The sequence below is a fragment of the Solanum tuberosum genome, unplaced genomic scaffold (genome assembly GCF_000226075.1).
Source record: "Solanum tuberosum cultivar DM 1-3 516 R44 unplaced genomic scaffold, SolTub_3.0 scf00291, whole genome shotgun sequence".
NCBI lineage: Eukaryota > Viridiplantae > Streptophyta > Magnoliopsida > Solanales > Solanaceae > Solanum > Solanum tuberosum.
Window position 1 is genome coordinate 28689 of NW_006239218.1, and position 14594 is coordinate 43282.

At 38.1% G+C, this 14594-nt stretch overlaps 1 protein-coding gene across 1 annotated transcript in view; it reads left to right on the forward strand.

Moving 5' to 3' along the window:
* The first annotated feature begins 9840 nt into the window (after positions 1–9840).
* LOC102588948 (K(+) efflux antiporter 3, chloroplastic) overlaps positions 9841–14594 on the forward strand; it is a 46591-nt gene continuing 41837 nt past the window's right edge. Inside the window, exons 1-3 of the mRNA XM_006359304.2 lie at positions 9841–10127; positions 10413–10784; positions 12229–12330. Coding sequence (XP_006359366.1) covers positions 10092–10127; positions 10413–10784; positions 12229–12330 — 510 coding nt within the window. The 5' untranslated portion in view covers positions 9841–10091. The remainder of the gene's footprint in view (positions 10128–10412; positions 10785–12228; positions 12331–14594) is intronic.

The window sequence follows — 14594 nt, forward strand, 5'->3', positions numbered from 1 at the left end:
CGAATGGGGTGCGCCCGATGGACTCACTCCTTTGCAAATTGTAAGAGAATTTCGACATGTCAAGGATTCAGTCCTTCTGATGCACACTAACATAGTGCCTAAGATAGCACTCCAACAGGGCATTAACACGCTCAGTTTGGCCGTTGGTCTGCAGGTGGAAACTTGGGGAGAAGTGAAGTTCCGTGCCAAGTATTTCAAATAGCTCCCTCCAGAAGTTCCCGGTGAAGCAAGGGTCACTATCATTGATGATATGTCTTGGCAGCCCCCAATACTTCACCACATTCTTGAAAAAAATGAGCAGCCTCCTTGGCGGTGCAACTGTTGTGGCGGGCATGAATGTAGCATACTTCGAAAATCTATCCACCACAACCATGACTTTTCCATACCCATCGAACTTAGGTAAGGAAGTGATGAAGTCCATGGTTACACTTTCCCATGGGCATTCTACTACGGGTAGTGGCTCCAGTAGTCCTCCCGGTTGCCTTTGATCCACCTTGTCTTTTTGTCACACAAGACAAGTCTACACATAGCACTCGATGTCTTCCTGCATGCGTGGTAAGTACTAAATTGCCTCGATCAAGGCCCTCATTCGTCGCTGCCCCGAATGCACAGCCCATGGTGTATCGTGGCTCTTCTTAATGATTCGCCACTTGATCGACCCAAAGTTGGGTACATAAACCCTCCGTCCGGATGTGAGCAAAAGACCATCTTCCACCCAAAAACGCCTTGTCTTGCCTTGGGCGGCCAACTCCATAAGCTTCATAGATTTCAGATCGTGTTGCATGCCATCCTTGATAGCATCCTGAATGTCACAATGTGCGGTAGTGATGACAGCAAGTTCAACCTTCCCACTTAGTGTATCCGCCACAACATTGCCCCTTCCCAGCTTGTACTCCAAGACGTAGTCGAACTCGGGAAAGTTTTGCCACCTAGCTTGCTTCGGGGTGATCTTCTTTTGTGACTGGAAGTAGCTAGTGGCCACATTATCAGTCTTGACCATGAACTTGGAACCTAGTAAGTAGTGTCTTCACGTGCATAGGCAATGTATGATGTCCGTCATTTCTTTCTCCTGCACCGTGTAGCGTTGTTCGGTCTCGTTCAACTTGTGGCTCTCAAACGCTATTGGGTGTCTATCTTGCATTAAGATTCCCTAATGACAAAATCTAAGGCATCTGTATGTACTTTAAAGGTCTTTGAAAAGTCGGGCAGCGTCAAGACCGACTCTTCGGTCACTACGGTTTTGAGACTCTCGAACGCTTTTTGGCACTCCTCACTCCACACCTACGGCTTATTCTACTTCAATAATTTGGTCAGCGGAGCGGCTTTAGCGGAGTAGCCATTTATGAACCTGCGATAGTAGTTCGCAAGTCTAAGAAGGATCTTAGCTCGATCACCTTTGTGGGCGCCTCCCACTCTTTAATCTCCAGGATCTTAGCCTTGTCCATCTGTAGTTCGCCTTGGCTGATGATATGGCCTAGTAAGGGCACCTCATGCTGGGCGAACTCACACTTCTCCCGCTTGATATATAGTTGGTTCTCCCGTAAGACTTGGAAAACCTTCTTTAAGTGCTCCACGTGCTCCTCCAAAGTGTTACTATAGATGACTATGTCATCTAAGTACACTACCACGAACTGGTCCAAGTAGGGATGGAAAATCTTGTTCATCAACGTGCAAAAGGTGGCAGGTACGTTGGTTAAGCCGAAAGGCATCACCAACCACTCATAAGCTCCGTATCTTGTCACACACGTTGTCTTTCACTCATCCCCCTCCGCAATACGCACCTGGTAGTATCCCTTTCAGAGATCCACCTTGGTGAAGTACTTGGCCTGTCCAAGTCTATCAAACAAATCTGCAATGAGCAGGATATGATACATGTTCTTAATTGTTACCTTATTGAGCGCCCGGTAGTCGATGCATAAGCGCAATGATCTGTCCTTATTCTTCTGAAATAGAACTGACGCTCCATAAGGTGTTTTGGACGGGCGAATGTGATCAGCCTCGAGAAGCTTTTTCAATTGTTTCCTTAGCTCTTCTAACTTGGGTGGAGCCATGCGGTAGGGTGCATGTGCGGGTGGCTTGGTTCCCACTTCCAATTCAGTCTTGTGATCTACCTCGCGCCTAGGAGGTAGAGTGTTCAGTAGCTCATCCGACATCATGTCCTTGTCTTCTTCAAGGACATATTCTACATCGGTGGTAAAGGCTCCTTAGCACCATTGTCTTCTCCCGAACTTGCAATGGTGGCTATGAACGTCGGCTCTCCCTTCTTAAGGCCCTTTACTATCTGTATGGTCATTAGTCGAACTCGTCCTTTTGCCGTTGGTACCTTAACCAAGGGCACCATGCATGATCCTCCTTGCTCCATGACCAAGAGTTGTTGGAGGTAAGGATCGATCACCGCGTGGCACTGCTGAAAGAACTCTTTCCCAAGAATTATGTCAAAGAGATCTAAAAGAACGATAGTGAAGTTGGTTTTACCTTGCCACTCACCTAACATGATGCTTACTCCATGCGTGACTCCACACATGGGAGTCGATGGTACATTGACCATCTTGAGTTGGGCGTTACTTGGACTGTAACTCAGCCCCAACCTTGTCGCTGCCGTCTTGGTCATGATATTGGCCTCTGCACCCGTGTCGACCATAGCACGAACGAGTCTTCCATTAATCGTGATGTCGACATACTGCGCGCCGTATTCTCTTGGCTTCCCTGGTTGCTTCATGATAGCCCCATATAGTCTTATCAAGCCCAACTGTGTCGTTTCTATGCCTTGTCCTTGCTCTTGTGCATCCTTCTCCTTCCGCTCTCGTAGGATAGCACCAAGGCTCTTCAGTTCAGGGCACCTTGCATAGCCATGCGGCCCACCACATATGTAGCAACCAATTTTTTTGGTGGTTTCTGTCTTCCTCTCCGTGTCGCCATGACGTCCAGACTTCTTGCCATCGGACCTATAAGTGTGATGATTTTTTGGATGTGGTTGCTGCTCCTCGAATTTGCCACGATTTCCCCTACCATGGCCATGACTACCTCTCACCTCCTCTCATCTGGGTCTATCAGGCTTTTCATGCCTGAACTCTATCAAAGCTTCGGCTTGCGTGATGGATTCATCAATAGTCCTGACATGTCGGCATTCCAACTCCGTCCTGGCCCAATTTCGCAGCCCATTCATGAAGTGGAACATCATATCTTCATCCGTGAGGTTGGGAATCTGAAGCGTGAGGGTTGTGAACTCCTTCACATATGTGCGTATTTTGCATGTCTGCTTCAGCTCCCTAAACATGCGCTTTGCCTCATAGAAAACGTTGTTAGGGAAGAAAGCCTTTTTGAACTCCGCTCAGAATTGCTCCCAAGTGTTGATGGTGCAAAGTCTCTTCCCCATTTCCGACTCTTTACGCCTCCACCACAACATGGACATCTCAGAAAGATACAACATAACAGTGTTGATCTTACTCTCATCACTCTTCACCCCCATTGCACTTGAAGTAATTCTCCAAATGCCAAAGGAAATTCTCCACCTCTTGTGCGTCACAGACCCCTTTGAACATAGGTGGTTTGGTAGCCTCGACCTTGGCCTCCTTATCTCGGTCAAACGACGATGATCATCCAACTTCCACGCCTTCCTTGAGTGCTTTCGTCTTGGCCTTCATGGTCTCAATCGTGCTCAACGCCTCCATGAGCTGACTCTCCAAGGAAGTGATAACATTCTTCATCTGAAACTCGGCACACTGGCAGCCCTTCAACTCCTTGCGGATGTGGTTATTCTCCTCAAGGGTGAAGTCCTCCAGAGTCTTGAACTTTCCATCGACCTCGTTCAAGAGTCTGCCTTCCATGACCTGCCTCGCCATTTTAACCCTTGCAATCCACTCCTCTCCGAGTGTGACATCAATGGGTTCCTCACCACGGTCATCGTCAATGTGGGTGAGATGTTAGCGCCTCGCTTGGTGTAGGGTCGAGTAGCATTTCCTTGCTACTCTTAAGGTGCTTCTTTCCCTTGCGGTTCTCCTTTCCACCATCCAGCCTGACGTTGGTGGTGCTAGCAGCATTAAAGTCTCCTTCGTTAGCCATTCTCTTAGTATCAAACATTTGCTCTGATACCACGTTGTCACGGACTTAGAATCTCACTAAAGCTCCATGCGGCACTTGACAAATTACTCACTAATCTTTCAAGATCTTGTAAGCTCATGTAAGCCCTTTGAACTAAGATCGCTAAGAGAATGCAAGAAAGACTTAGAGAGTTTTAGGAAGAAGACTTGTATTGCTTTGTGGAAGATTGCTTACAACTTTCTTGATGCCTTACAAATGAATGCCCCCTCTATTTATACTACAACCTAGGGGCTAAAGTGCAAATAATAATTACTTTACAAGTCCCTAACGTATTTACACTTTAGTCCCTCTCTAGAATTCTCTACATATTCTAGGATATTCCAAAGCCTTCTTGAAATATCTAAGGGGTTCTAGAGTTCTCCATAAGCCTCTCCACAACTCTAGATTCTTCTGCTCCTATCCGAATGCAAAATTTGATTGGTAAAGTAGCGGGACATGACATATGTCTCTGTCTGATCCTTGGAACTCTACTTAAACTTGACTTATACACACATAAGACTTATGAACCTGGGCTCTGATAACATTTGTTGAAATAGACCTCGACATCAATACCACATACCAGAATAGACCTCGATATTATTAACATTTTCTGAAACAGATCTTAGTATCAATACACTTGCTAAAATAGTCCCTGACATCAATAACACTCGCTAGAACAGACCTCGACATCAATAATAAGATATCTCATCATAGTGTTCCAGAATTGATGCAAATAGGCATGTTCACATGCATACCGATCCCTGAGACTTTACTTAGATTTGGGTTGTACACATGTGATACCTTTGAAGATTGTTAGGAAACTTTTTTTTATTCATTCTTTCTTATCATGTATGGTTACCTTCTCTAATACTACGTTTCCACATGTTTTATTGGAAGATGACGATGACTAGAGCTAATTTTTTTTGTGGTAGAGGGGAAAATGATCTCCATGCAGTTGCTGAGATCCCAGCTAGAGGTAGGGTCCAAGATAGAGCTCGTGCCTGTGGAGTGGCACCAACTAGAGGTTGTGCCCGTGAAGTGGCACCAATTAGAGATTGTGCTAGAGGTCTCCCCAGGCCACAATTTGAGATTGGAGAGGACCAGGTTCCTCCCGAGCAAGTAGCAACTCCCTTGTTTCAGGATACATTGTTGAGGATGGTGAGTGTGTTGTAGAGCTTCTCTCAGTGTGGTGGGGCAGTAGGCACACTAAAAGGATCTCAGATAAGAGAGGGTCTCAGATCCTAGAACAGTATCAAGCTTTGGTTATTCAGCCACTAGTGGGTCCCTCACCGACTGTGGGTGTACAAATTTCTCTCGAGGTAGACCTGGCAGAGGAGGAACAGTGTAGATATAAGTGGTTTCAGAAAATAAAACCACCCTAATTTTAGGGTAGGAAGAGTGAGGACGCTCACGAGTTTCTGACTATATGCCACGAGTTGCTATAGGCGGTGGGTATGGTTGATACATATGGTGTTCGTTATGTTTCAGTCCAGCTCTGAGGGCCTGCCATAGAGTGGTGGAGGATGTATGTGGGTCTAGGGTAGTTGGGTCTCCTCCAGTTACTTGGGATATGTTAAATAGTTCTTTTTAGGACCTCTTCATCCCTTGGAGCGTGACAGAGGAGAGTCATTTGGGATTTGAGGACTTAAGACATGGTAGCTTGTCGGTGACAGAGTATGAAGCCCGTTTCTATCACTTGGCTAGGCATGTTATGACCATTGTTCTAGATAAGGCAGAAAAGGTCCGCAAGTTCGTGAAAGGGTTGACTATTTACATTAGTTCTTATATGTTTAGAAGCTCGAGAGAGGGATTCCTTTCAATACAATATGAGTACTGCCAAAGAGGCGGAATTGATAGTGAGAGAGAAGTTTGGAGACCCCAAGAGGGCCTATTCGTCACTGGTGCCTCATCTAGAGGTAGCAGTTCGCACAAAGGTGGTGACTCTTTCTAGCATCGTGGGCCTGTTCATGCATCTATGCCCGCAGTCGAGGGTGGACAGACACCTTGAGGGTCCTACAGTACTTGCCGAGGTGGCCATGCTAGCACATCTGGACCATCACAACAATCATCCGTACTAAGGTCTTGTTTTGGTTGTGGGGATCCAGGTCACATGATACTGTAAAGCCCCTTGCAGACCCACTCATGACCCCAAGATACTTAGAGCCCATTTGAATTGGCTTTAAAAGGTAGCTTTTTAGTAAAAAAATAAAAAGTCAAACTGAAATGACTTTTAAGTCAAAAAATAAAAAGTATAGTAGGGGAGACCTACTTTCAAAATAATCAAAATAATATTCAAACTTATGCTACTAAAACTGTATACCTTCTTCCATTTAAGGAATTTTGTAGAGCATGTCATATTCAATCAGTAATAGTATATGTCTTTGGTTCCTGGTCAATGTTAGTGACCTAATACTATTGTATTCTAAATCAAAAAAAGGTTCTTGAAAATACATACCTGATTTTATGCCTATAATAACTTGATTTTTGTAGTTATCATTTTTCCTTATTGATTCTCATAACGAGATCAACCAAAACATGAGCTAAAGAAAAACTCAATCTCAATCTCAATTGGCTAGAGTCTCATGCTGATAATATGTTGTTAAATATAAGCAATATACCACAAACAATATAGACAAGATATATGGAGGGTAGAATGTAGAGATCATCTTATTCAAATGTCTTCATGTCTTTTTGTGTATCTTTACAATGGTGAAAGAACAAGCCTATTTATAGATTGAGAAATCAATGTAAATTAATAATCTCTCTAAGATAATATTTTCCTTCGGTCCCGACTTGGGCTAACGGAAAAAATTACTCATTTCAATAAAATAATACGATAAGATATTTTCAGAAGACACATATATAAATATATGATCCCATTAATATTATAAATTAATAATTCTTTAAATTTACAAATATATCTAAGACATTTTAGTGAAATATAATTCTATTGTATTTTTATTTTTTTTGTTAAAATTTAAATCTAGTTGAAGCTCATCTCTAACTTTTCTTATTGCATCCAAAAGTTCCGGTGTTGTATTTTCGAACTGCACCATAAAATTGTGAAGAGATCTAGATGTGATAGGTGCTTCCTTATGCATAACTAGTTCCAAAAGTATTGTATCATCTTTTTAAAAAAAATACTATATGACCCATACACATACTCTATGTATGATGCATTTATTTTTTATTTAAATTCAATAAATATGATACATAAATTAGTAAGATACCGATGATTTTGATGTAATAAAAAATAACCTTCACTAAATCTCAAAAAACTCTTTAAATTAATAAATATTAACTTATCGATTAAATAATACCTCCACAAAATAATAACATTTTATGGTCCCACCTATATTAATTTAGTGAAGTTTTATTGTACTAGGTTTAAATTCCTAAATAGTTATACGTAGGGGTGTAAAAAATGAGCTCAACTATAGGTAACCTGCCCATAATTTTAAGGGTTGGGCTCAATTTGAATTGGGTTCAATCTCAACCCATTCAAGCTTTAACCCATTTTAAGAAAATCTTCAATTGAACCCAATTTAATCTCCAGTATCAACCCATTTTAAGACTCTTTATTTTCATTGATGTAATATGTGTTCCTATATTACTATCTATTTTATATCTTTTAAGATTTATCTATCCATTTATAACTTCTTTTTTAAAAATTTCTTGAGTTGAAATTCAAATTGTGGTTATAAAAAACTTAAATAACAATATATTAAAATTATTGAGATTAAAGTGAGTCGAGTTGAGCGGGTCTTGACCCAATTCGTTTTAAGCCCATTTGAGTCCAACCCATTTTTAAGCTCATTTGAACCAAAGTAAACTTAGGAGGGCCATGACTCAACCCAATTTCTATTTCAATTCATTTTAATACTAGGTAAATTGCGCGGTGGTGAACTACGTCAATAATCTGCTTCTGAACATTTGATAATATAAGTGTTTTCGAGTGGGTAAAGCCCTACGATAAATTGTCAAGAATATTTTATCCAAAGATGAAATAAAATATTTTTTTAATCTTAAAACCAAAAAGATTTTATTCTAATTGTTTATGCATTTTGTTATTAATTCTTCATTTTACTCTAATTCTTCATCACCAAATTCTTTAGAGAATATATGTAATTGTTTCACTGTCTATATTTGTATCTTCGAAAAGTGGTACAAACATTTTATTCATCAATTGTGAGAGTTCTTCTTCTATTCAAGGTCTCTACATATAGAATCTAAATGTTATACATCTTATGTAATTAGTTGTGTACTTGATAAGTTAATTAAAATATAAAAACACATCTCTTGGAGTTCAATGAAATAATGTATGTCGCTCAAATAATTTGGATTAAATGATGTCTTGGCAAGTCCCTTATTCAAAATCATTCGCAATCGATGACACTACTTTGATAGCCCAAAGACATATTTTGTTGTTTATGTTTCGATCAATATGGTTAAAGCTTTAATTTTCTTTGCGATTTTTAATCTAATATTTAGACGGAGATAATTATTTCTTTAAGATTTGATTAATATGGATTCATCCTACTTTGAGGGGTAATTCATTGACTCCAATCCAAAATTTGAACCCCAAACTTTTGATTAAGGTTGAGTACAATACTTACCATCCCACTACATTCCTTTTATTTTTATTTTTTATGTCACTAATCAATTGAATACCTTGAGAAGATAGAAAATTGAATAACTAAAACTCCAAGGTAGTGTGAAAGCACAACAACTTCTGAACACTCAAAAGTCCCTTCTTGGACATACCATGAATCTTTTGGCCACGGAAAACTCTATAAAGATCAAAGTCATTCATTTCACAAGTTTAAGAATTCTAATCTACATGACACCAATAGTCTAATGATTACATTAAACTCTAACATATGTTTATTTCAACATAATGATCAAAAGTATAAGCATAAACAACAAAGTTTAAAACATGTACTAAAAAACAACAATTAATAACATAAGCATAAATTAATGACTGTAAAACACCATATCAGCATCTGTAACAATCGAATGAAATAGAAAGGAAAAAATGGAGCCCACTGAATTCACATTGTCCCCTTAATGAAATTATTCCCCTCTAGTACCCAAGTTTTAAAGGAATAGATCCTCTCAAGATAGAACGATTTTATTCAGCAGTGTATTGATACAAAAACAATGGTGTTAGTGAGCCACTCAACAGGAGCAAAGTACTGGAATAATTAATTGTGCAGAAGAAGAAGAAGTTCAGAATTTTCGTTGTTTTAAAATGAGAGGAAATCTCTCTATTTATAGACAACAAAATGTAGTGTGAACAAATGTTTATTGTGCCTTATCGGAAAGGGCGCAACTCTTTGGAAAAGTCACAACCTTCATAAAAGTAATAACTTTTCATAAAAGTTGCAACTCTTCATAAAAGTTGCAATTCTTCATAAAAGTCGCAACTCTTCGTAAAAGCTGCAACTCTTTATAAAAGTCACACTCTTCATAAAAGTCACAACTTTTCATGAAAAGGAAGGCTAATTTTAGAAATAAATAAATTAAAGGAAATCCTGATTTGTGGTAGCGCCACGTCGGCGAGCCTAGAGTTCTCTTTTATATATATATATATATATGATCTTTCCAATTTCAATTCAACCCGCCTATTTGACATCCCTGGTTATAGCTAAGATTATGTTTACAATGAGTATTAGTCCACCAAAGAGTCAATTATGGGCATTTTCAAAAGAAATTGGTTGGGATAAATTAAGGCCACGTAAAAAAGGGAGTTTGTCAGCGAAAATCTTCAACATCCATTTTGGTCCATGAATCATTGCTTCCGAGCTCCTCAATCCTTCTTCTAAAACTCTTTTGTCTTTCTCTCTCTCTCTAAACAGCAACAGCAACAATCAGCGTGGCCACTCATCACCCTCTTCATTCCCTTTTGGGTTTTGCTCACCATTCATATTCTCAATATAAAAAATTAACAGTGAGGGAGGGTTGTTGATGTTCCCATTGCTCAATGCTTTCTGTGTTTCATAGTAAATACTATGTGTGACTTCATCCTTCGCTATCCTGCTCCCAAGGTATGAATTGTATTCTTCAGGTTTCCTCCTACAAATTCATCATAATCTTCAAATTCAAATACTACTATTACCCTATAATGCTATACTATTTTGCACATCTAATTTTGTAGCCAGATGGTTGAATTCTGCAATACATAAATGCCACTATAACCTTATTTACCTTTCTCCTAGTGCTGCTTTCATCTGAATTTCTCCTTTTCTTTTATAGTCTCTGCATCTCTTTAAGATTGTCTAGTGATCATATATACACTCAAATAAATGACAATTAATATGTTTACCTTGCAGGGATATAATGTAAGAGCTCAAACGAGGTCTACCTGGTCCACCTTTTCTGCTTCTTGTTTGCATCCACATTATTCTAATCTATCATATGCCTATAACAAATCCGTTCATATTTCTTCATATCACAAGATAAACCATCCAAATTCGGGAACAAATGGTGTTTGCAAACGTACACCTTTTTCATCTTCGTACAGCGGAAGAGGAGTTTGTATCTTAAAACACCAAAAATCTTTGAGGTGTAGGTTTCAGATATATGCATCACTTGATGTTGCAAGTGCTGTTGATGTTATCAATGACCTTGGGTTAGACACTTTGACATTCTTAGCTGTGACTGTACTCATTGTTCCTGCCTTCAAGACCATAAAAGCTAGCCCTGTGAGTTGAATACATTATTCAAGTCCTTCCTTGTTGTTTGCTTCATGTTATAATTGGTTATGCGTGTATGTGTCAACAGATAAGTACTTTTTAATGAAAGATTTCTGCTTTTCAAATCAAGTGCTACTCTCCTTTTGTTATTTGATACTTTAGTCAAAAGCAGAGTTGACTATTTTAGTGAAGTAAATTTTGCTGATGAATTTTCGGGTTAAATAAGGCCTTAGCTGGCGTTAAGATTACCTATGTCAGCATTGAGGCATTAGTGAGTACACTTCATGATCTTAAGACCAAATCGAGTTTCTAGTCAATATTGCTGTAATGCAGATAGTTTATATGGGAAGGTGGATATCTTTCAGTGTATCCTAACAAGGAAAAGCAGCCCTTTACATGATATTAGTTTCTAAAATTGCCTTCCAAAATGAAAATATCCAGGAATAAACACATGATAGTTTTTGTAGACCTGTTCACTTACCTTACATCATGACAACATTGATCTGAGTGAATTATATGCCTTCATTTGATCCGTATTGTCAAAAGCCAATGTGAACAATATCAGCTCACATTGTATCTTGGATTCTATCCTAAGTTAACATTAGAACATGTATGTCCATGATATCGATATTACACCCAAGTTCAACCCAAAGATTTACTTGCCTGAACTTGTGTTTTCCAGTGAGAAAGAATAAAGCTGTTTTTTGACTTGATGAAAGAAACTTTGAAGATATTTGACCTTTACTATACTTGTTACACTGAGTTTATCTGAACTCAGTTGTTAGCGTTTCAACATAAAATATTAATCATTGGAAACCTATGTTGCTCGGACTCTTTAAAAATGTCAAGGGGTGCACGTCGGATTCGCCAAAAGTAGTGTATATTTGGAGAATCCGATACGAGTGCCGCATCAAAAGTGAAGAGTCCGCACAACTTAGCTGGAAACCACAGTACTGTATTATGGTCCTAAGTCCTAACTACCAGCCATTTTTGGTACTTGCACTGGCATTTGAGTTAAAATTTACATCATCTAGGTGAAGTCTTTGATGTATTTGACCTCTCTATGAGAGCGTATTTAATGCTTTCCACTGATAATTAACATTTCAAGTCTAGCTGAAGGCTCTTATAGACATCTGCATTAAAACAATCTGTGTCTCTTTTCTCTGAATGACTCTTTGGCGTCCTAGGCAAAATCATGGAAGTTCCTAGAAGTGATTATACTTTTAAGATGCGTAAAACAATATTCCATGAAGTAATTTTCCACCCATATTTGCAAATAATTGTTTAACTATGCATCTAATGGTTTATATGTGAGAACATGGTATGAATTCATTTGTAATCTAGTCATCTGTTGGAGTCGCATCAAAATTTCATGTCACTGAAGTTTGAGACAGAGATTGTATAGTACTGTTTTCTTGTAGTCAGATGGTGCTAATCTATTTATTGGTTTCAGATACTTGGTTTTTTCTTTGCTGGAGTTGTGCTCAATCAATTTGGGCTGATCAGAAACATCACGGATGTTAAAGTTCTTTCGGAGTGGGGGATTCTTTTCTTGGTAAGCTCATTGGTTGCTGTATATCCCATTTTGAACATTTGACCGTGCATGTAGTGTGTTTGTTTACCACTTAAAAGCAAGAAACCCAAGTCGGTAAATAGTTAACTTATGAGTAGTTGAGTAAGTAGTTTGTCAGTCTTTCCCTTCATTTATTCTTGTTCTTTCTTCTTCATATCACCATGTTTTGTTTGTTATTGTTCTATTCATAAATCCCTACTCCTTTCACTTTCACTCTCTTAAATAAAACACAGAATGGCGCCCCTTGCTAAAGTGCAATCATGTTTTTAATCATGTATTTGTTGAGGGAATCAGTTACAGAGAAAGTTGGAGGTGACCTTACACCGTTTTGCCTTCTTTCAGCCTATTTATATACTCTATTGTATTTGATAATGACATCCATTGCAAAGTAGCATAGGCACCTGTGAATATTATTGGTTTAGACATATTTCATGTACCTGTGCTGGTGAGAGGAAGCAGGCACCCCGTGGAATTAGTAGAGGTGTGCACAAGCTGGCTCAGGCACCAAAATTGTTAAAAAAGATATTTCATATTGTAAAGGTCAACCAATATTTATGTTATTTGCTTGCACGTTTGATTTTCTGACTTTTTGCAAATCCTATTTATTAGAGTAGGAAGCGCTTATTGATTATCTAAATCAATCAAGCAACAATCAATGATCAACAATCAACTATGCCTGAATCTCAAACTAGTTGCAGTTCGCGTTATGAATCCTTAGCTATTTAGTTCTCCCATTTCTATTTTTTCTATAAGCGGAAAATGTTCAAAAATGCCCTTAACGTATTAGAAATGGTTAAAAAATGTCTCCTTCAACCTATTGGATAAAAAATGCCCTTAACCAATTAGAAATGGTTCAAATTTGCCCCTCCTTGTACTTATTAGATCAAAGATTCCCTTGACATTTTAGAAATGACTCAAAAATATTTTCTAGTTCTAATTATATGTCAATAATTTTTTTTACTATACATTGACAATTATTTAGTTTCCTTTTGATTTATAATTTTTTTTTTGGAAAGTTCTTGGTTGTTTGTCTAAATGTTGTCTTACCTAATAGAAGTACTTGCTTTAAATATACAAAATATATGAACTAACATGTAAATTGACCCGAATGTATGTTGTTTAAAAATATTATCTTAGTCACATGGAAAGAGGAATTTCATTATGCATGTATGCCTACAAAAAGATATTTTTTTCTGTTAAGATGTTTCTTAAGAAAGAGTGTAAATACAATATCTCTAAACATAAATTATACAAAAATCTCAGTAGATTTTAAAGTCTGAAATTGTTAAGTAATGGGAAGACTTATTTTTGATGTTATAAATATATTATGTTTATAAATTCTAATAAAATATTTAAGACCGCGCGAAGCACGGGCATATTATCTACTCCCTCCGTCCCTTTTTAGTTGTCCACTTTAGAAATGGCACACAGATTAAGGCAACAATGATTAGCACAGTGAAGTTACAATTTTACCCTTGTGACAACTTTTCACTTCAAAATTACAACCACTTATTTGAATTCAAGTGAAATAAATTGGAGGGAAACAACATACACTTTTACAATTTTCAAGAAGTGTAAATAAGGGTATAATAGGAAAAAAATTGTTGTCCTTTCTTGATTTGTCAAAATGGACAACTAAATAGGGACAACCAAAAAAGGAAATATGGACAAGTAAATAGGGACGGAGGGAGTAATAGTTAATAGTTGATAAACATTTTTTAGGTAGAAGGAGGAGGGCAAATATCAACTATTTCTAATAGGTTAAGGGCATTTTTTTGAGGAACAGGTTAAGGGCATTTTTGAACCAATAGGTGGAAGGAGGGGTAAATTTGATCTAGTAGGTGGAAGGAGAGGAAAATTGGAACCATTTCTAATACGTTGAGGGCATTTTTGACAGATCCAAATTCCAAATGCTCTATTGTAATTGAGCACCTTGGAAATTTAACCTGTCCAACTCCAAACTTCCAATTAGCGAGTATTGGGAAAACACTGACGGATCCATAACTACTCATATTTACTTATAGGATCTGGGGCATATGATAGTATCTGATGTTAAATTCATCTTTCCCATTGCTTGCGTCTTGACTTATTTGAAAAAAACTTGTATTATGTATGTTCGTATAGAAAGATCAATGAAAAACAATCAATTAAATGTATGCTGACAAGCAAAGACCATTTTAGTTAAGATCAGTGATTTAATTTTTCAGTTGGGTTAGACTTTTGTTTTGGGGTGGTGGGTGGGTGGG